Source organism: Stomoxys calcitrans, chromosome 2 (genome assembly GCF_963082655.1).
Source record: "Stomoxys calcitrans chromosome 2, idStoCalc2.1, whole genome shotgun sequence".
NCBI lineage: Eukaryota > Metazoa > Arthropoda > Insecta > Diptera > Muscidae > Stomoxys > Stomoxys calcitrans.
The window spans coordinates 141019152-141043150 of NC_081553.1; the positions used below are offsets into that span (position 1 = coordinate 141019152).

Consider the following 23999-nt stretch of genomic DNA (forward strand, 5'->3'; position numbering starts at 1 on the left):
GGCTACATCTTCAGAAATTATCAATTAATTATTTTTTGCGTGCATGTCTATTTTACGTTATGGTCATATATTGTTCATATCTAATTTCGTTGAAATTTTTAATTATGGGTTACAGTTTCCACTCGTACGAATGGCTTATAAATATTAAAATAAACTATTTAAATGAAATATTGTACGAGAGTTTCTGAGTGAAACGATTTCATTTAAGGTATTTTCATAAAAGTTTATTCACAGAATACTACACATATCTTTAAACAACTGTTCTTATTATTTTTATAACAACAAGAGGTTATTTAGTAATTTTAACATTAAAGAAAAAAGACGAATGACAAGACACAAATTAATGTTTCGCTGTAGCGATCTGCTTTGCTTGAGGCTTAGTTGACAACAACTCTCTCTTGTATAAATGTAAGTTACAGGGTTTTGTTAAGTGAGAGCAAAGTTAATGTTACTTAAAAATACTGTAAGAAAGAGACAATTATATTAAGGCAAGTATCAGTGATGAGATTAAAGTTATAAAATAAAAAACGCTAAAATAGGTTTAAAGTAAAAAAAGCCAATACATTCTCCCCCACTAAGAACATTAGTTCTTAAACCGTACTTCAAGTATTTCTTTCTTCCAAAGCATTTAAAGTGACTGATGATGCATCGTTGGATGGGAGAAAACAAATTTTTGCAATTGGACGCTTTATGAATTTTCCATTGCAATACAAGGTCACAACTCGACAGTGCCCGTCAGAGCCAGGATGTATTTCTTCTACTCGAGCCAATGGCCAATGTCCTGGGGTACTGCGTTCATGAAGTAGCAGTACAATATCACCGATTTGGGCCTCTCGTTTTAGGCAATTCCATTTTGGTCTTGACTGCAATCGGCAAAGATACTCTTGGGACCAGCGTTGCCAAAAATGTTGCTTAAGTTTCTCAATCTGTTTCCAATGTGTTAGCCGATTGATGTTTGAGTCTAGCAAGTCGTCTTCTGGTATACAAGTTGTAGGCTCGCCAACTAAGAAATGGGCCGGTGTCAAAACGCTGAAGTCTGAGGGATCAGTTGAGAGCGGGCAAAGAGGCCTGGAATTTAAACAGCTTTCGACTTGGCACAATAGGGTTGAAAGTTCCTCGTATGTGAGAGTCCGGTCTTTCATAATACGACGAAGATGATGCTTCGTAGACTTCACACCCGCTTCCCATAGACCACCAAAATGAGGGGAAGCAGGAGGTATAAAATGCCATTGGGTACCACTGTTGTTGAGGCCTTCTACCAAATGTTCAGGTAATGAAGCTTTGGATCTATGGTACAAAATCTGTAGTTCTTTGGACGCTCCGATGAATGTTGTGCCACAATCCGAGTACAAATCAGTACAAGGTCCTCGGCGAGAAGTGAACCTCTTAAATGCAGCCAGAAAATCATCAGTGGTTAAGCTAGAAACAACCTCAAGATGAACAGCTTTGGTACACATGCAAACGAATAAGCATATGTACCCTTTGGTTGTGGTGCTTCGTCTGAGTGTATTTTGCTTCATATTTATAGGGCCAGCATAGTCTAGACCACTATGTTTGAAGGGCCTTGCAGGATTGAGTCGCACTTGTGGTAGATTTCCCATGATTTGAGTAGCGGCTTTAGCAGAATATTTGAAACAAGTCACGCAGTTTCGCTTCACAGATTTTGCTAAGTTCCGTGCTGAAAGGATCCAGTAGTGAGTCATGACGTATGATTGCATCAGCTGCACTCCACCATGTAATGTTTTAGAATGAGCTTCTGCAAATATAAGGTAGGAAATAGGATCAGTTTTTGTTAATAAAATAGGGTGTTTTTTTCCAAACGATAAATCTGCGTGCTTAATTCTTCCTCCAACTCGAAGAACGCCTTCATCATCCAAGAATGGTTGCAGTTTTAGTACTCGGCTGTTGCATGCGAAAGGAAGTTTGTTTTGAAGGCAAGTTATGTCATCTTTGAAGGAAATGCGTTGGCAAATCTTGACTAACCGCAATCTTGAACTTTTCAATTCTGTTGTCTGGAGACAACCAATCAGTTTATGATGTTTTTGAATGGAATCTTTTGAGATAGACGCTTTCAAATTGTTGTAAAATCGAAGAATATACGCAGTTACCCGTTGCAGTCTGTTGAATGATGAGTATTTTGAAAAGTAGTCCGGATAATCCGACGTCTTCAGCTTGGTGGCTGTACTCGTGGTGAATGAATAGATGATTGGTTTACTCGCAGCCGGATGCACGGTATTTCTGAGCTTACAAACAGGCCAGGCAGTTGAGTCTTCATGTAGCCAGTGTGGCCCATGCCACCAAATGGTATGAGTTTTTAAATCCTCTGGTAATAAGCCTCTGGTTGCGCAGTCTGCTGGATTGTCAGATGAAGATACATATCGCCACTCAGAAATATTTGTCAAGCGTTGTATTTGAGAAACCCGATTTGCCTCATATACTGGGAGCTGAGAAGATTGTGTTTTGATCCAGTTCAGCACCGTGGTACTATCCGACCACAACATCACATTATCTACTTTGAGCCCAATGCATGATTTTACCCTGGTGACCAACCTTGCACACAAAACAGCGGCACACAACTCAAGTTTTGGTATGGTTTGTACTTTCAGAGGGGCTACTTTTGTTTTTGATTGTATTAGACTTACGTGTACTTTTCCATCTTCCTTCACAACTCTTATGTAGACAACTGCGGCAAAAGCTAGCTTGGACGCGTCACAGAATGCATGAAGATCAGTAGAGGATGTCGATTTGCTTTTAAACCATCTAGGCAGCGATAACTTCTCAATGTCCTTTAATGCAGTTCGATATTTAGACCACTCATTGTGCAAATTCGCTGGCAAAGGATCTGTCCAATCCAAACCTTCTCGCCATAGAGTTTGAAACATGATTTTCGCCATTATGGTTGTAGGGGCCAACCAGCCAAGTGGATCAAATAATCTTGCAGAATCTGAAAGTACAACACTTTTCGTAATTTTATCAGAAAAAGTATAATTGACTTTAAAATAAAAATTGTCACTTTTGGGGTCCCAAGATAAGCCCAAGGCTTTAACCATTTCATGATTTTGAAGCGGGAAGCTATTGGCTGTAGTCTGAAACTCGGAAGGAATCGTACTTAATAGTTCGGTAGAATTTGAGCTCCACTTCCTAAGGGTAAAACTAGATTTCGCCAACAAGAGGACAAGCTCATGCGCCAATTTAATTGCTTCCGTAACGCTGTCACATCCAGATATAACATCGTCCACGTATGTATCCGATTCTATCACTTTACACGCTAAAGGAAATTCTGATCTGCCATCTTCTGCTATTTGTTTCAAAACTCTTATTGCCAAAAACGGAGCGGAGGTCGTACCATAAGTTACTGTTTTCAATTTGTAAATATTCAGGTCATTGGTGTTGGGGTCACGCCATAGAATACACTGGTACAGCTGATGGTCGTTGCATACATTTATCTGCCTAAACATTTTTTCCAAGTCGGCTGTAAACGAAATTTTAAAACGTCGCCATCGAATGATAATAGTGGGCAGGTCGTTTTGCAGTGGGGGTCCACTAGCGAGTTCATCATTCAGAGATGGCTGTGGTGGAACTCTGCTGCTACCATCGAAAACGACTCTTAATTTAGTAGTGGTACTGCTTTCGCGCAAAACACCATGGTGAGGCAAGAAGTATATATTCGGTGGTAAATCTTGAGGATATCGTCCCACCTTTTCCATATGGCCCAAATGTTCGTACTCAGACATAAAGGCTTTGTAAGCTGTCGCAAATTGAGGTCGATATTTAAAAGAAGATTCAAGCTGTTTCAGTCTTTTTAGGGCAACATAGTCTGTATTTTGGAATATCGGAGCAGTCTCACCTTTTAACAAACTTCTAAATGGCAAGTGAACTTCATATCGGCCCTCACTCGTTCGAATATATGTTGTTGCAAAATATGATTCACAAGCTTCTTCCTCTAGCGATAAATTTTTTGTTTCTGCCAACTCTTCTTGTTCCCAGAATAAACGCAGCTGATTCTCGAGATTGCAGCTATTTACATTCAGGGTCGTTTTTGGGTATGGTTTGCCTATAGGGCCTGAAACTAGCCACCCGAACACACTTTCCTGCAATAAGACACTGTTTGGAAACTTTATACAATTTTGTTTTAAGATCTCACCATAAACATCACTTCCCAACAAAACATCTATCTTAGATGGCATGTAAAAAGTTGGATCGGATAACTGATATGAATTCAAATCCGGCAGATCACATTTTCTCACATCTATTGGTTTATAATTTGTTATTCTAGGCAAAATAAAAGCACTCACGGTTAAATTGTAATTCTTATTATAATTGGACACCAGCTTCAGCTCGACCATATGTTTGATTGATGTTTTAGATGTTGCTCCAATTCCATCTATCGTTGTTTTTTCAATTCTCTTTTGATTCAAATTTAATAGTTGACATAACTCTCTGTTTACAAATGAGGCTTGAGAGCCGGGATCAACCAATGCTTTAGCATAGCAAACACCGTGGGGGTGTTTAATGAGAATCTTAGCTGTAGCTAGCAGAACTTGGGACTGTTGATTCGCTGCAAGCGATGATAGGTGCGAGTTGATATGTGATGTTGGTTGTGTATGGCTTAATGCTGTAGCATTCATATTTTCTACTGCAGTAGACAGCGCGGTTGTTGTTTGATCTTGAACGATGTCTGTTGCGTAAGCAGCGTGAAGAATGGTGTGGTGAGTTTGATGGCAGAGTTGGCAGCGAGCTGCAATTTTACATTGCCTAAAGTAATGACCTGGGTTCAGGCAGTTCGTACAAACGTTGTTTTGAGATACGATTGATTTCTTTTCTGTTGGCGACAGCGATAAGAACTTGAAGCATTTGTATAGTGGGTGACGACGTTGGCAGCATACACAGGTGCTCGTACTTACGGCTGCGTTATGCATGTGCAGAGATCGTTTAAATGGTTTTTGTTGTGGACAGCGACTAACAGAGATCTGCCTTTCTGGTCGGTTATTTGATTCCTCTACAGACTCCAATGTTCTAAATGTAGTTTCCAAAAACTTGAACAAATCGTTCATTACAGGAAGTTCAGTGCTACTAATGGATTGTTCCCATTCTTTACGGGTCTGTTTGTCCATTTTCTGTGTCATAAGATATATAAGGATCGGATCCCATGTATCAATGTCTATATCGAGCGACCTTAACAGTGATAGAGACGATCGTGTTGAATCAAGCAGTTCTTTTATACTAGAAAACGAACCATTAGACTGTGGAATTGAAAATAACTTGTTTAAGATTTGTTCAATAAGTTTTCTTTTGTTTTGGTATCTTGATTTAAGTGCTTCCCATGCAGCAATGTAGTTTCTATCAGAAGCTGGGTATTGGTTTATAATATCTAAAGGGGAATCTTTACAAGACCCTTTTAAATAAAAATACTTTTGTATATCAGTCAATGAGTGGTTGTTGTGTACCAACGAAGTGAACATGTCGCAGTAGGGTATCCACTCGAGGTACTCTCCTGTGAAGGTTGGTAATTCAATTTTTGGAAGTTTGGCACATGATGATGTTGATGAGTTACTATAGTTGTTGTTGGAAGATATGAAGGTACTTGCCATATGATGATGCGACATTGTAGGCTCTTCGGCTAGATCTAATAGTTTTGATTTAAACGTAATGTAGGTATCAAAGAAAACTTCATAGAAGTCATTTGCTAGATATGGCACATCTTTTTCATTAATGGTGTTTTCCAATGCCAAAGCACAAATTTGCTCATGATCTTCCTTAAAACTTTTATAAATTGTTTCGACTTCTTCTAGAACGCATTTCATTTAGCCCTTTGTTATTTCTTTTTCGGGTTTATTGTTGAAACGTTTTGCTAACCTTTGCAAATGGCTGTGTGATTTGTGTTGAACTGCTATTATCGACGATAAATTCTCCATTTTCTAGATGCGATGAATAGGGCAAAAGGTAATTGGAATAAATTGTTAATTATTTTAGCGGATTAAAGATGAACCTGTAAGCTCAGAAAATACCATGCAAAGGTGTATGAAGTTGGGAAAATTTTTAAATTCCAGATATAAAAACACTGATTTAGTTGTAGCCACGTAGATGGAGTATATTACACAACTTTGTGTTGGCTTTAATTATTTTTTTTTTGATTGTTGTAGCGGGAAAGTCGTCCCGGGTTTCGGCACCAATTTAATGTACGAGAGTTTCTGAGTGAAACGATTTCATTTAAGGTATTTTCATAAAAGTTTATTCACAGAATACTACACATATCTTTAAACAACTGTTCTTATTATTTTTATAACAACAAGAGGTTATTTAGTAATTTTAACATTAAAGAAAAAAGACGAATGACAAGACACAAATTAATGTTTCGCTGTAGCGATCTGCTTTGCTTGAGGCTTAGTTGACAACAACTCTCTCTTGTATAAATGTAAGTTACAGGGTTTTGTTAAGTGAGAGCAAAGTTAATGTTACTTAAAAATACTGTAAGAAAGAGACAATTATATTAAGGCAAGTATCAGTGATGAGATTAAAGTTATAAAATAAAAAACGCTAAAATAGGTTTAAAGTAAAAAAAGCCAATACAAATATGTTAATAATTTTTACTTCTCCAATATACGCAAAGAAGTTGGTTCTTGCCCGTGCAAAGTTACTCTTCAATCATAAATACCCCATGTATACTTTTTGTTCATCTACGATTTGGTCTGCCGATACATACGATTTGTTAATTCCTCGGCTTCTTCATTCCGTCAAACGAGCCTGTCTCGTATGTGCTTATGACTACTCCCCAAATGCCTGCTACTGATTCTATCGAACACACACACACACTCACGGCTTGTCTTTACTAGTATACTTATAATAACTCGGCCAATGAGTTGTGTGATCAATCAATGTGGAGACCATTGGGTGTTAATAATATTCCCAATCAGTGTTCGCTAGTGGTCTTAAGGTTGTTGGTCTCCCTTTCTATACAAAGACAGGCGAAGCAACTGGTTCTGACAGCTCTATGTGTTTGTCTCGCACCATGAGCAAACGCACCCACTTTGCATTCGCGCTTAGCTCGCATCCGCACCTAGTTTGCATCCGCGTATAGCTCGCATCCGCACCTAGTATGCATCCGAGCATAGCTCGCATCCGCACTTAGTTTGCATCCGCGTGAAGCTTGCATCCGAACATGGCTTGCCTTCGCACTCAGTTGCATCCGCGCTTTACGCGCATCCGCCCTTACCTTACGTCGGCACCCAGCTATATCCGCGCTTGGCACATACGCTCACCCACTTGAAATCGTTTAGTCCATTTAGATTTTGTAGTAGCGATACATGAAATCGCAAATGTAGAGTTATATCATTAAAGGCAAAGATCGCACCTGCCTTTTCCTACCACCGAACCATAAGACCGTTATCACCGCATTCGCCGACCAGTTCCCCAAATCCAGTCCTCCAACCTAATTCGACGATCCCGAGGTCAGCCAGGCCAGCGCTCAATTTGCTCACCACAGCGGTCCGATAACAAAGGGCTCGCTATCTATCAAAAATATCATCAGATGCCCACGCCGACGACCAACCACTTCCACCAAAAGTTGCCGATCAACAATAAATCGGCTGCCGTCAGTAACCGCACCGATCAAAAGCGCCAACATGGACGCCTTGAACTTGTGTAGACCTCGCCGGCGAGATTACACCTACCGAGTCCGCATCAACGCCCACTCAAAGTTCCCGATTAACTGTAAATCGGCTGCCATCGGTACCGGCAGGGCCCCCTCCTTCCAGCCAAACTCACCCATCCCGCAAGAGGCGCTACTACAGACGAACGCTCAAAGGCAACAGCCGACGACGATAACATACTCTCCTTTCGCCACATTGTCGTACACTTTATAACATAAGTAGATTGTAACAAAGAATTTAACCAATAAAGTCACCTTATTTTCACCCCTCGATTCTAATCAACTTGTGTTATCACTTAATGTTGAAGGGTGCAAAAGTTGACCCTGGAAGCGACTGAAATTACCTCAGCCTTCGACAAAACCATGTTACACGTTAATGTTAATGCCATTTTTACTTGTAAATGCAAATTTTGCCCATGAACATTCCACTAAGGAACGGGGCAAACTTCTCACATATCAATGAGTGCAGTCCGATTCAAGTGTTAAGCTCAATGATAAGGGGCCCCCTTTTTATAGCCGAGTCCGAACGGCGTGCCGCAGTGCGACACCTCTTTCGAGAGAAGTTTTACATGGCATAGTACCTCACAAATGTTGCCAACATTAGGAGGGGAAAACCACCGTTGAAAATTTTTTCTGATGGTCTCGCCAGGATTCGAACCCCGGCGTTCAGCGTCATAGGCGGACATGCTAACCTCTGCGCTACGGTGGTCTCCTTTACTTGTAGTTTTCCAAATATTGCAATAAATATTTTCGACATATTCCACAATTTACATTTTTTAATGCTCCGTTTATAAAATGAGATCAACATGAGTAGGTGGCAACAACAGCTATTGAAGGAATTCTTCAGCTTTGTATGAAATTTTTGGCATAATTTCAATGACTACTGCGAAAGTGACAAAGTGATTTGTCCAAAAGTGGCTTACACATTGCTGTAGTTGGATAATATTATACAACAAATCGTACTTGCTGCCAACAACAGAACCACATTTCGCATAGGAGAAATCAACTAAAATCGGTGGTATTTCAAATTCCGTATAAACACTTATACAGTTAACAGAAAATTTTGCAAATCAGACCATAAATGCGCTTTTGGCAAAAATGCAAATTTGCCCATTGAACATTCCATTAAGGAACAGGAACAAACTTCTCACATATCAATTCGTACTGTTCAATTCAAGCTTTTTAAGCTCAATGATGTGCCTCCTTGAAGCCCCTATTTACAACAGGTTTGGTTAAAATTTCACAAAAGGACTTCCGTTTTAACATCCCCCATCTGTGCGGTGCTAGATCTTAATCGGTCTATAAACCGATATAGGCCCATATAAACCGATCCCGGGATATGACTTCTTAAGCCGTCAGAAACCTTAATTTTCACCTGATTTGAATGAAATTTGGCTGAAGGACTTCTGTTCCGACTTCCAACATCCAGGTGCCAGGTATGATCAAAATCGGTAAATAAGCTGATATAGCCCCCATATAGCCAGCTTTCAATGGCTCTAGATATGTACTTGCAGTGGTTTTATAAGTGAAATTCGGGCAGTATACATATGTGGCAGCTATATCTAAATCTGAAGCGATTTCTATGTAATTCACCAGTAATACTAAGCGTTATAAAAAGTCTTTCCTTCCAAACTTCGAGAGTTGACAACTAAGCACTTGATTGCAATAATCAAAATCGGACTAACATATATATGAGAGCTATCTAAATCTGAACCGACTTCGAGCCAACTTTTTAGATATTGTGGTAGTCGTTGAGGAAAGCTCAATAATATATATATTTGCTATATATACATACATAATATACATAAATTCACTAGAAATATCGAGAGTCATGAAAAAATCTTTCCTGCCAAATTTCCATTGATTCTTCTTTTTTGGTGTTACAAACAAATGCACTAAGTTATAATAGCCTCTACCACAGTGGTGGTGTAGGGTATACAAATATTAAATCCTTTCAGGAGTATACTCAAAACGTACTCCAGAGCCCCAAAAGCTGCGGTCTCATCGGACTTAATTTTGTTGTCCTCCCCTCTTATAGGTGTGGGTGTCAAGGTACCTGTAGTAAGGCTTACAAATGAGAAAGAGACGGATAAACCAGAGTTTGTCCCCAGCCTTTACGTAAAGGTGGCGTTTCCGATGCAGATTCCGACAGCCAGTGTTAAGGACAGCAGCAGAATGACGACAGTAGTGAGGGTGGGCTTTGCAAAGTTCACGGGGCACGATGAAAAAGTGTAAGGAATATGCACCGGCAACGGAATCGGGCGAAAGTGCAGGGTCTTTGAAGGGATGGAGCTGACATTCCAAGCACTTCCACGAAAGATGGACAGAGAATCAGATCTCTCGCGAACCTTAACACTTCTAAAATGCTAAAAAAGAGTTCCTCGTTTTTAAGTTCTCTGGGAAGATTAGGCCAGCGAGAGGCAGTGTCCTGCGGAGGGAGACAAAGTCGGAACAGGAACAAAGGAAGCGCGCACGGCCTTCTTTATAGAGGACTGTGTCTTTTAAAAAGAGGCCATAGCCGTCACGGCTGGGGAAGATGGTAGGAGGAAAAGGTAAGGAGCCTCCCTCTTACGGCTGAGTGGTTAGGAAACACAACATAGATGAGCTGACTTATCAAGTTATCGATATCGGCAGTTCATCCGGTAGGATTTCAGCAGATCATCGGTCCCAAGCGTAGAACCTGGTTAACGACTGAAGAGGGTCCACTCATAGAAATGATGATCTGCGAGTATAGAGGGAACGTTTCTACCCTGCGATTTGCGTCGGAAATATCCGCTCTCCCGGGGGCGAAAAGCTCGACCTAGTGATAAAGATGGACATCCCCCAGCTCACAAAGGCGAAGGTCTTCATCAAAGGATGTGGCAGCTATTTCGCCACTGAACGCATGTTGGGATTTTACGGTAAGCAAACCCAAGGTTTGATGGCTGATAAATTTGAAATCTTCCACAGGGTGGAGAAGGAGGAAGGACATTGGTGGCCATTGATCAAGTCTCCGTGACAAGTTTGGCTAAGACGTAAAGACATCTGGCTGTGCAGTGGCAGGTGACTCTATACCGCCTAACGAACAGGGGGCCAAAGACGAGACCAGCATGGACTAAGATAAGAAAGGATCCTAATATTAAAACATGGGGCAGTGCAGGGGCGGGAAATTTACAACAGCTTAACGAAAAGGGACCCGACGACGGAACCATCACCGACTCTTTCAAGAATCGGAAGACTAGTATATGCAAAGATCCAAATATTAAAACTTTCGGCACTGACGGGATACTCAATGCAGCCCAAAGAACAAATAGCAGACAATGTGACCCAAGAAGCCCACTTACTGAAAGTGATTGATGCCATTCAGATAAATCTCTACAGGAGTGAGACAGCTACTCATAATCTGGTGGAAAAAATAAGCAAGGACAAGATTTGTATTGCCTCAATTCAGGAGCCATGGACGACATGGAACAAAGTTTCTGAACTGAACCATATCAACTACCAACCATTCTATGCTAACATTAGGACTCGGCCAAGGACCTGCGTTTTTTGTCATATAAATTTAAATGTATTTCCCTCAGAGATGTCAACGCCGGATGCAACAGTGAAGAGACAGGGAGACGCATCACTTTATCTGCCTTTCGACTCTCCGACACCACCACCCACGTCGTAGCTGCAACGGCAGTGCGGAAGGCAAAACAGAGAGGATATGAGGTACTAATAGGGTGCTATGCAAACTCTAACCACATTTCGTGAGGTAGTACCTAAATTAAAAAGCGGCGCCAAGCCCTGGCAGATTTCTAGAAGAATTCCCAGAAAAGAAGACATTGACGGCAATGCCAACAGTATAAAGTACGCAATGGGCTAGGTCTTCGAGGAAGATAGCTGCCTATTTCGAGACAGGAAATCAGCCCAAGAAAAACCCTAGATGACCGGGGAGATTCGCAACATTGGGAAAGAGGCCCTCAGACTTTACAACAGAGCACGTCGTAAAAATGCGGACCTTTAATGAGATATGTGTTACACACGGCCAAAGGAATATAATAAAATTACCAGAGCGGCAAAACGTGCATCGAGGAAACTTTTCTGGGAACAGGTCGATAACGTTGATGACGCCGCAAAGATAAAAAAGTTTCTCTCAAAAACCCATGTCCAAGCTGAAACGTTAGTAGACGTCATGGGAGTGAGAGCAGAGATGACGGAGGACATGTTGAAGCTTTTGATGAAAGCGCATTTTCCACAGGATACGATGGGACTCATGGAGAAGCTGGAATCTGGCAATGATGAGGTTGATCGAAGGCTTATAATTAGGGAAATTGTAGTAAAGGAAGCCTTGAGGTGCTACCAACCATTTAAGACATCTGAGCCTGATGAAATATTTCCGGCATTACTGCAGAAGGAGGCCGACTATCCCAATCCCAGCAATGCAAGTTATGCGACACCAAAGGCCTACAGACCTCTAAGCCTTACGTCCTTTCTACTCAAAACCATGGAACCTATTTTGGATACCATGATAAAGAGTAGGACATCCAGCGAACTACTTAAATATAAGCAGCAAGAATATTTCAAAGGCATGTCGGTGGAGACTGAACGAGTTTGTACATAAAACGGAATAACCCTTCGATGCTAAAACGTACACATTGGGTGTACAGGTGGACCGGGTGCTTAGTCACTGCATAAATCATATGATAAGGAACGGATGGATAAATTGTGTGTCCCATGACATAAATACATAAATAAGAGAGAAACTGGCACAAGGCACTTCAAGGGGGCCATTTTATCGCCACACCTATGGATCTGCTATGCAGACGATGTTATTATACTTGTGAGAGGTAAGACCCGAATCAGCTATGCAGAAGGGCTGAAAGGGTCATGTACTTGGCATATGACTGGGCTAGACCCAGGGTTCTCCATGTTAACCCAGAGAAGACTGAAATCTGCTTGTTCACGAGGAAGAAGAAGATGGGTCAATTTGACGCACCTCGCTACCTCGATACTTTTCGATAGCTGACAACGTCAAATACTTAGGAGTGATCTTGGACAGGAAACTGAATTGGAATTGTCACATTCAAGAGCCGTTGATAGTTCACAACCTCTACAGTAGCAACGAAAGGATAATATAACAGTTCGAGAACATGTTGTCTTGGCATAGGCGAAGCCATAGACATATGGTTTAAGTGTTAGGCAGCTTCTGCGGCTGTGAGACTTAAGGCGATGGGAAAAAAGATTGAGGATGAGAGCAGCTTATACCATCGCAGTATAATCGAGGCGACGATAGTAAACCTGGAAGGAATGGAAGAGGGTTCCGATCGGATTCTTGAGATGAAAATTGGGGCTAAGTGCGAGGCACCGCTGCCAGCGGGACAGTCTTGGATTGACGGAACCCTTGTATTGCCATCTGGAAGATCATGTTACACGGATGGATCAAAGCTAGAGGACAGTGTGGGCCTGGGGGTCTACATTGTGATCCCTGTGACTGAGATCGGTTTTAGACTGCCTGACCATAAAACGGCGTGAGGTGGTATGGTACTAACGCTAGGAGGTCGAGTGCGAACATCCTTACAGATCTAAGTTCACTCGCATATACCTAAAAGAAAGCGCTTAATCCTGGTCAAATCTACTACCATATGGTAGTAAAATTAAATTTTTTAAATTTTCATTCTTTTGGGGTTCACTTTTTTTAAGTGCAGGCGATTCGTAATAAAGGAAATTTACTGATCTTTATTCCCAGGAACAGGCTGCAGGTACTAGATGTTGTCTTTTGTATCAGAGAATATCTGTATTGGCTTTTTTTACTTTAAACCTATTTTAGCGTTTTTTATTTTATAACTTTAATCTCATCACTGATACTTGCCTTAATATAATTGTCTCTTTCTTACAGTATTTTTAAGTAACATTAACTTTGCTCTCACTTAACAAAACCCTGTAACTTACATTTATACAAGAGAGAGTTGTTGTCAACTAAGCCTCAAGCAAAGCAGATCGCTACAGCGAAACATTAATTTGTGTCTTGTCATTCGTCTTTTTTCTTTAATGTTAAAATTACTAAATAACCTCTTGTTGTTATAAAAATAATAAGAACAGTTGTTTAAAGATATGTGTAGTATTCTGTGAATAAACTTTTATGAAAATACCTTAAATGAAATCGTTTCACTCAGAAACTCTCGTACATTAAATTGGTGCCGAAACCCGGGACGACTTTCCCGCTACAACAATCAAAAAAAAAATAATTAAAGCCAACACAAAGTTGTGTAATATACTCCATCTACGTGGTTACAACTAAATCAGTGTTTTTATATCTGGAATTTAAAAATTTTCCCAACTTCATACACCTTTGCATGGTATTTTCTGAGCTTACAGGTTCATCTTTAATCCGCTAAAATAATTAACAATTTATTCCAATTACCTTTTGCCCTATTCATCGCATCTAGAAAATGGAGAATTTATCGTCGATAATAGCAGTTCAACACAAATCACACAGCCATTTGCAAAGGTTAGCAAAACGTTTCAACAATAAACCCGAAAAAGAAATAACAAAGGGCTATATGAAATGCGTTCTAGAAGAAGTCGAAACAATTTATAAAAGTTTTAAGGAAGATCATGAGCAAATTTGTGCTTTGGCATTGGAAAACACCATTAATGAAAAAGATGTGCCATATCTAGCAAATGACTTCTATGAAGTTTTCTTTGATACCTACATTACGTTTAAATCAAAACTATTAGATCTAGCCGAAGAGCCTACAATGTCGCATCATCATATGGCAAGTACCTTCATATCTTCCAACAACAACTATAGTAACTCATCAACATCATCATGTGCCAAACTTCCAAAAATTGAATTACCAACCTTCACAGGAGAGTACCTCGAGTGGATACCCTACTGCGACATGTTCACTTCGTTGGTACACAACAACCACTCATTGACTGATATACAAAAGTATTTTTATTTAAAAGGGTCTTGTAAAGATTCCCCTTTAGATATTATAAACCAATACCCAGCTTCTGATAGAAACTACATTGCTGCATGGGAAGCACTTAAATCAAGATACCAAAACAAAAGAAAACTTATTGAACAAATCTTAAACAAGTTATTTTCAATTCCACAGTCTAATGGTTCGTTTTCTAGTATAAAAGAACTGCTTGATTCAACACGATCGTCTCTATCACTGTTAAGGTCGCTCGATATAGACATTGATACATGGGATCCGATCCTTATATATCTTATGACACAGAAAATGGACAAACAGACCCGTAAAGAATGGGAACAATCCATTAGTAGCACTGAACTTCCTGTAATGAACGATTTGTTCAAGTTTTTGGAAACTACATTTAGAACATTGGAGTCTGTAGAGGAATCAAATAACCGACCAGAAAGGCAGATCTCTGTTAGTCGCTGTCCACAACAAAAACCATTTAAACGATCTCTGCACATGCATAACGCAGCCGTAAGTACGAGCACCTGTGTATGCTGCCAACGTCGTCACCCACTATACAAATGCTTCAAGTTCTTATCGCTGTCGCCAACAGAAAAGAAATCAATCGTATCTCAAAACAACGTTTGTACGAACTGCCTGAACCCAGGTCATTACTTTAGGCAATGTAAAATTGCAGCTCGCTGCCAACTCTGCCATCAAACTCACCACACCATTCTTCACGCTGCTTACGCAACAGACATCGTTCAAGATCAAACAACAACCGCGCTGTCTACTGCAGTAGAAAATATGAATGCTACAGCATTAAGCCATACACAACCAACATCACATATCAACTCGCACCTATCATCGCTTGCAGCGAATCAACAGTCCCAAGTTCTGCTAGCTACAGCTAAGATTCTCATTAAACACCCCCACGGTGTTTGCTATGCTAAAGCATTGGTTGATCCCGGCTCTCAAGCCTCATTTGTAAACAGAGAGTTATGTCAACTATTAAATTTGAATCAAAAGAGAATTGAAAAAACAACGATAGATGGAATTGGAGCAACATCTAAAACATCAATCAAACATATGGTCGAGCTGAAGCTGGTGTCCAATTATAATAAGAATTACAATTTAACCGTGAGTGCTTTTATTTTGCCTAGAATAACAAATTATAAACCAATAGATGTGAGAAAATGTGATCTGCCGGATTTGAATTCATATCAGTTATCCGATCCAACTTTTTACATGCCATCTAAGATAGATGTTTTGTTGGGAAGTGATGTTTATGGTGAGATCTTAAAACAAAATTGTATAAAGTTTCCAAACAGTGTCTTATTGCAGGAAAGTGTGTTCGGGTGGCTAGTTTCAGGCCCTATAGGCAAACCATACCCAAAAACGACCCTGAATGTAAATAGCTGCAATCTCGAGAATCAGCTGCGTTTATTCTGGGAACAAGAAGAGTTGGCAGAAACAAAAAATTTATCGCTAGAGGAAGAAGCTTGTGAATCATATTTTGCAACAACATATATTCGAACGAGTGAGGGCCGATATGAAGTTCACTTGCCATTTAGAAGTTTGTTAAAAGGTGAGACTGCTCCGATATTCCAAAATACAGACTATGTTGCCCTAAAAAGACTGAAACAGCTTGAATCTTCTTTTAAATATCGACCTCAATTTGCGACAGCTTACAAAGCCTTTATGTCTGAGTACGAACATTTGGGCCATATGGAAAAGGTGGGACGATATCCTCAAGATTTACCACCGAATATATACTTCTTGCCTCACCATGGTGTTTTGCGCGAAAGCAGTACCACTACTAAATTAAGAGTCGTTTTCGATGGTAGCAGCAGAGTTCCACCACAGCCATCTCTGAATGATGAACTCGCTAGTGGACCCCCACTGCAAAACGACCTGCCCACTATTATCATTCGATGGCGACGTTTTAAAATTTCGTTTACAGCCGACTTGGAAAAAATGTTTAGGCAGATAAATGTATGCAACGACCATCAGCTGTACCAGTGTATTCTATGGCGTGACCCCAACACCAATGACCTGAATATTTACAAATTGAAAACAGTAACTTATGGTACGACCTCCGCTCCGTTTTTGGCAATAAGAGTTTTGAAACAAATAGCAGAAGATGGCAGATCAGAATTTCCTTTAGCGTGTAAAGTGATAGAATCGGATACATACGTGGACGATGTTATATCTGGATGTGACAGCGTTACGGAAGCAATTAAATTGGCGCATGAGCTTGTCCTCTTGTTGGCGAAATCTAGTTTTACCCTTAGGAAGTGGAGCTCAAATTCTACCGAACTATTAAGTACGATTCCTTCCGAGTTTCAGACTACAGCCAATAGCTTCCCGCTTCAAAATCATGAAATGGTTAAAGCCTTGGGCTTATCTTGGGACCCCAAAAGTGACAATTTTTATTTTAAAGTCAATTATACTTTTTCTGATAAAATTACGAAAAGTGTTGTACTTTCAGATTCTGCAAGATTATTTGATCCACTTGGCTGGTTGGCCCCTACAACCATAATGGCGAAAATCATGTTTCAAACTCTATGGCGAGAAGGTTTGGATTGGACAGATCCTTTGCCAGCGAATTTGCACAATGAGTGGTCTAAATATCGAACTGCATTAAAGGACATTGAGAAGTTATCGCTGCCTAGATGGTTTAAAAGCAAATCGACATCCTCTACTGATCTTCATGCATTCTGTGACGCGTCCAAGCTAGCTTTTGCCGCAGTTGTCTACATAAGAGTTGTGAAGGAAGATGGAAAAGTACACGTAAGTCTAATACAATCAAAAACAAAAGTAGCCCCTCTGAAAGTACAAACCATACCAAAACTTGAGTTGTGTGCCGCTGTTTTGTGTGCAAGGTTGGTCACCAGGGTAAAATCATGCATTGGGCTCAAAGTAGATAATGTGATGTTGTGGTCGGATAGTACCACGGTGCTGAACTGGATCAAAACACAATCTTCTCAGCTCCCAGTATATGAGGCAAATCGGGTTTCTCAAATACAACGCTTGACAAATATTTCTGAGTGGCGATATGTATCTTCATCTGACAATCCAGCAGACTGCGCAACCAGAGGCTTATTACCAGAGGATTTAAAAACTCATACCATTTGGTGGCATGGGCCACACTGGCTACATGAAGACTCAACTGCCTGGCCTGTTTGTAAGCTCAGAAATACCGTGCATCCGGCTGCGAGTAAACCAATCATCTATTCATTCACCACGAGTACAGCCACCAAGCTGAAGACGTCGGATTATCCGGACTACTTTTCAAAATACTCATCATTCAACAGACTGCAACGGGTAACTGCGTATATTCTTCGATTTTACAACAATTTGAAAGCGTCTATCTCAAAAGATTCCATTCAAAAACATCATAAACTGATTGGTTGTCTCCAGACAACAGAATTGAAAAGTTCAAGATTGCGGTTAGTCAAGATTTGCCAACGCATTTCCTTCAAAGATGACATAACTTGCCTTCAAAACAAACTTCCTTTCGCATGCAACAGCCGAGTACTAAAACTGCAACCATTCTTGGATGATGAAGGCGTTCTTCGAGTTGGAGGAAGAATTAAGCACGCAGATTTATCGTTTGGAAAAAAACACCCTATTTTATTAACAAAAACTGATCCTATTTCCTACCTTATATTTGCAGAAGCTCATTCTAAAACATTACATGGTGGAGTGCAGCTGATGCAATCATACGTCATGACTCACTACTGGATCCTTTCAGCACGGAACTTAGCAAAATCTGTGAAGCGAAACTGCGTGACTTGTTTCAAATATTCTGCTAAAGCCGCTACTCAAATCATGGGAAATCTACCACAAGTGCGACTCAATCCTGCAAGGCCCTTCAAACATAGTGGTCTAGACTATGCTGGCCCTATAAATATGAAGCAAAATACACTCAGACGAAGCACCACAACCAAAGGGTACATATGCTTATTCGTTTGCATGTGTACCAAAGCTGTTCATCTTGAGGTTGTTTCTAGCTTAACCACTGATGATTTTCTGGCTGCATTTAAGAGGTTCACTTCTCGCCGAGGACCTTGTACTGATTTGTACTCGGATTGTGGCACAACATTCATCGGAGCGTCCAAAGAACTACAGATTTTGTACCATAGATCCAAAGCTTCATTACCTGAACATTTGGTAGAAGGCCTCAACAACAGTGGTACCCAATGGCATTTTATACCTCCTGCTTCCCCTCATTTTGGTGGTCTATGGGAAGCGGGTGTGAAGTCTACGAAGCATCATCTTCGTCGTATTATGAAAGACCGGACTCTCACATACGAGGAACTTTCAACCCTATTGTGCCAAGTCGAAAGCTGTTTAAATTCCAGGCCTCTTTGCCCGCTCTCAACTGATCCCTCAGACTTCAGCGTTTTGACACCGGCCCATTTCTTAGTTGGCGAGCCTACAACTTGTATACCAGAAGACGACTTGCTAGACTCAAACATCAATCGGCTAACACATTGGAAACAGATTGAGAAACTTAAGCAACATTTTTGGCAACGCTGGTCCCAAGAGTATCTTTGCCGATTGCAGTCAAGACCAAAATGGAATTGCCTAAAACGAGAGGCCCAAATCGGTGATATTGTACTGCTACTTCATGAACGCAGTACCCCAGGACATTGGCCATTGGCTCGAGTAGAAGAAATACATCCTGGCTCTGACGGGCACTGTCGAGTTGTGACCTTGTATTGCAATGGAAAATTCATAAAGCGTCCAATTGCAAAAATTTGTTTTCTCCCATCCAACGATGCATCATCAGTCACTTTAAATGCTTTGGAAGAAAGAAATACTTGAAGTACGGTTTAAGAACTAATGTTCTTAGTGGGGGAGAATGTATTGGCTTTTTTTACTTTAAACCTATTTTAGCGTTTTTTATTTTATAACTTTAATCTCATCACTGATACTTGCCTTAATATAATTGTCTCTTTCTTACAGTATTTTTAAGTAACATTAACTTTGCTCTCACTTAACAAAACCCTGTAACTTACATTTATACAAGAGAGAGTTGTTGTCAACTAAGCCTCAAGCAAAGCAGATCGCTACAGCGAAACATTAATTTGTGTCTTGTCATTCGTCTTTTTTCTTTAATGTTAAAATTACTAAATAACCTCTTGTTGTTATAAAAATAATAAGAACAGTTGTTTAAAGATATGTGTAGTATTCTGTGAATAAACTTTTATGAAAATACCTTAAATGAAATCGTTTCACTCAGAAACTCTCGTACAATATCAGAGGAAGTATATGTAACTGGGAAATGTTGGACGACCACAGCTTATCTGATCATCATTAGCTTTATCTTTGGAGAAAATACTAACTACAGAAGTGGTTCTCCTGCTAAAAGGGAGAAAGGCGGATTGGGATAATTGGCACGGATTCTGTATGACTATCCCTTCTAGACCAGAAAAAGAAGCGGAAACTGCGGAGGACATAATGGTCAAGAGGATCACGAGGGCCCTGAATGACTCACTTTGTCAGCATGTCATAGAGTCTAGCCAAAAGCAAACAGCGACTGCCATGGTGGACCCCAGAACTGGTTTGTCAAAGGAAGGACTGCAGATAACTCTTCAAAAGAGCGAAAGCCACTAGGGCACCACACGATTGGGACGACTATAAGGCTGAGCTAAGAACATGTAAGAGCGAACTGAGAAAGGGTCAGAAAAAATCCTGGGGGGAATTTTGCACCTACGTGGCGGATACATCCTAGGCTTCTAGGCTAAGAAAGATCCTATCCAATTACCGTGGGATATATTCAGAAGTCGGAGAATGTATGGACAGTCTTTAGTTATGAAACACCAAACCTACTCGTTGATACACATTTCCCGAAAAGCTCTTCAACGGGCAATATAGTGCCAGTTTTGACTTCTTTAAGTCACCAGGTCCTGATGATGTATTACCGGTTGAATTATAAGTTATGTCCGACATACAGGCTCCTTGACTTAGGGAAATATACTCTGCTCGTATCAGCATGTCGTATATGCCTGTGGGTGGTGGAGACAAACAAATGTAATTTCAGTTCAAAAGCAAGCAAGCAAAGATTAATGTCCTATTAGTCTGTCATCCTTCTTTCTAAGACCCGTGAGAGGTTTATAGAAACATATCTTAGGGCAGAGATCTCTAGAGATCACCTGTCTCGGCAACAGCATGCATTTAGGTAGTCGCCTACATATAGGGCTCACTCGATGTCAAGGAATATACAATGATAGCATTTTTTGACATAGACGGTGCTATCAGTTATATAAAACCGACGTTAATCATGAGGGAACTAGAGTTTCTAGGCATCAATACTGCTATAAGAAAATTTATTAATAACTTACTTGCTACAAGATGCATAACTGGAGGCTCGGGATCTGTAAATCTACAATGATGATTATCAGAGGAACACCTCAAGTTGTATTGTCTCCACTATTTTGGAATATAGCCAAAAACAAGGAAGTACTACGTAGGACGGCGGAAAGGGTTACCGAAAATGGTCCAGACGTAAGTCCTGGGCAGGAAATTGAACTTTAAATCCAACAATTAGGAAAGAGCAAGAAAGGCTACATTTGCCCTATATACCTGCAAGAGCGCCATTGGCAAAGTTGGGGATTTAAACTTCGTATCATGCACTGGGTATATACTGCAGTTGTCAGACCTTTAATACAATATAGTATTATGGTCTGGTGGACGGCACATTAAAATTCAATACCTAGCCGGAGCCAAAGGATGACTTGTTTGTGCATCACAGACTAACTGAGGACGACACCATTTGATGCACTCAATTAAATGTTACACCCTTTACCTCTGGACATTGTGGCATGGTAAATTTCTGCAACCACTGCTGTGAGGCTTAGAAAGCATTCTCTTTGTCCATGTAGCGGCTATGGACACTGTGTTATCCTTAATACCATGCCCGATGCCACGGCCAGTGTGGATTACATATTGCCAGCTCTGCTTTTTGACAAAAAGTACTATACCACTATTATTGACAGAACCGATTGGAACTACAATATGCCTGGCAATAGAAGTTACGTACACTTTTATGCGAATGGTCCCAAACTAGATGACCAGATGGGTTTTTGTACTCTTCAGAACTAGGACTGGTCATATGGAGAAGCTTACCGACCTCTGTATTGTGTATCAAGCGGAGAATCTTGGAATTAAAAAAAGAAATGGTAGAATGGCTAAGATGTAATGTCATAACGACGATAGAGATAAATATTTTCTTAGATGGTCAGGTAGCTATGAAATCTGTGAGGGACAAATTTCTGAATTCAAAAACCGCCCTCGACTGTCGTAGATCTCACAACGATATAGCTCAACAGTTCAAAACTCACCTGTGTTGAGTGCCGTACCACAGAGATATCCCAAGGAATTTTAGAGCAGACAATCTTGCGAGACTAACAACACCTTGCACGTTCCAGGAGAACTGGACCCTAATCTAGACTTGAAGAGGCCAACCGCTTTTCTGCCGCTGGCTAGAACGAACTGTCTGATCAGAAAACATATTGACAGACTGGAGTTTACAGGTAACAACTTTTGCAGTTGTGAGGACGAAGAGACTACAAAATCTGCTGTGTGTGTGTCTCACTAGCAGTCAGAAAGAGTTCCACTTTACGTTCTCATTTCTCTATTCTTATTTAGCGGATGTGAACATACGCAAGTTGTGGAGCTTATTTAAGCGGTATGTTCAATGGTAGGAACTAGAAGGCTTTGTCCTTTTACTCTTAATCCAACCTTACCTAATCATTTCTCACATATGACTAGAGTTTAACTTTATAATAAAAGTATTTTGGTTGTGAAGAAATTCCCAACGTTTCCTTTCTTTGGGGTACTGCTACTGTCTTATTTGGAGCACATAATTTTAAATCCAGAAGCTAACTTGTAAATAGATATAATTAGGCTTTGGTTTGCGGAAACTATTTACTTAGCGGTGAATATAAAACAGTTTGGCCTGGACAATATTTACACCGTTAACTATTTTTTTAAATAAGAGGACACGTTCCTATTTGCTTTGGAATGTAGAAAAACTTGGAGCAATTTCTATGTTCCAATGTTACGCAAGAACTATTTTCCTGGATTCTTTCCATATTTGTTTTTGCCATAAAATGGAATTTATTAAGTGGAAGAATTGCGCTCATAGATATTCCACGTCTCAGTGTCATTGATGTTGGTACCGGAATTAAATCGTTGCTGCTGGTTGTACCATTCAGCAGTCATTGCTGCAAATTAAGGCGAATTATCAACAATAGCAATTGCAAAAACTTGCAACAATAGCAGCCGAGCGTTAAAAATGCATTTACGCGTTAAATGCCAAAAAATGTTGAATAAATGACTCACTGATATGTACAATGCGCTGTGAGAGATACTTAGGAAACTACTCACCCCTTGCCAACCTCACCGAAGAAATTACAAAGACTGAGAGTATTCCTTTGTCTGATTTCATTCGTAATTTCATGCAAAGTTTTACTCCAACAAATGACAATTCACTTCCATTCGGAACCTTTGTTTAGTCAAAACTAACTCAATTATTTATAAACCTTAGATTCATTCGACTTCGACTTAGAGCTTTCGCAATGTAGTGCTGCGCGGAAGCGGATACTGCTACCATCTGAATGTTCTGCCTGCCGGGCAATTTGAGGCAGCAGCTACATAAACACTAACACACATTGCTTGATCTTTCGATTCAGCCACTTCGTAATCCAAAATGGTGTTCCTATTACTACACTCAATGACGGCTGGGGGTGTGAAGGCGAAGCACTATGGTCTCAACTATCACATCTTTCAGATGAAAGTAAAAGAAGAAAGAAAAATTTGGACAATCCAATATCCATATATAAAATTTGCAAATTTGCCCATAAACATTCTATAAAGAACAAGTAAAAGCGTGCTAAGTTCGGCCGGGCCGAATCTTATATACCCTCCACCATCGATCGCATTTGTCGAGTTCTTTTCCCGGCATCTCTTCTTAAGCAAAAAAGGATATAAGAAAAGAGTTGCTCTGCTATTAAAACGATATCAAGATATGGTCCGGTTCGGACCACAATTATATTATATGTTGGAGACCTGTGTAAAATTTCAGCCAATTCGTATAAGAATTGCGCCCTTTGGGGCTCACGAAGTAAAATAGAGAGAACGATTTATATGGGATCTGTATCAGGCTATAGATCGATTCAGACCATAATAAACACGTTTGTTGATGGTCATGAGAGAATCCGTCGTACAAAATTTCGGGCAATTCGGATAATAAATGCGACTTCTAGAGGCTCAAGAAGTCAAGATCCCAGATCGGTTTATATGACAGCTATATCAGGTTATGAACCGATTTGAACCTTATTTGACACAGTTGTTGAAAGTAAAAATAAAATACGTCATGCAAAATTTCAGCCAAATCGGATAGGAATTGCGCCCTCTAGAAGCTGAAGAAGTCAAATCCCCAGATC

General features: G+C 40.3%; 2 protein-coding genes across 2 annotated transcripts; one reads left to right on the forward strand and one right to left on the reverse strand.

The window, feature by feature from the left end:
- Window positions 1-217: 217 nt before the first annotated feature.
- Window positions 218-5804, reverse strand: LOC106092979 (uncharacterized). Its single transcript, XM_059361638.1, has 3 exons — window positions 3848-5804; window positions 1480-2944; window positions 218-1419 (listed from the first exon to the last, which is right to left on the reverse strand). The coding sequence occupies exons 1-3, from the start codon at window positions 5802-5804 to the stop codon at window positions 603-605; spliced, it is 4239 nt and encodes a 1412-aa protein (XP_059217621.1). The 3' UTR covers window positions 218-602.
- Window positions 5805-14061: 8257 nt separating this feature from the next.
- LOC131994761 (uncharacterized) lies at window positions 14062-19759 on the forward strand. The gene is made up of 3 exons (XM_059361639.1): window positions 14062-16129; window positions 17033-18497; window positions 18558-19759. The coding sequence occupies exons 1-3, from the start codon at window positions 14062-14064 to the stop codon at window positions 19372-19374; spliced, it is 4350 nt and encodes a 1449-aa protein (XP_059217622.1). The 3' UTR covers window positions 19375-19759.
- The last annotated feature ends 4240 nt before the right edge of the window (window positions 19760-23999 follow it).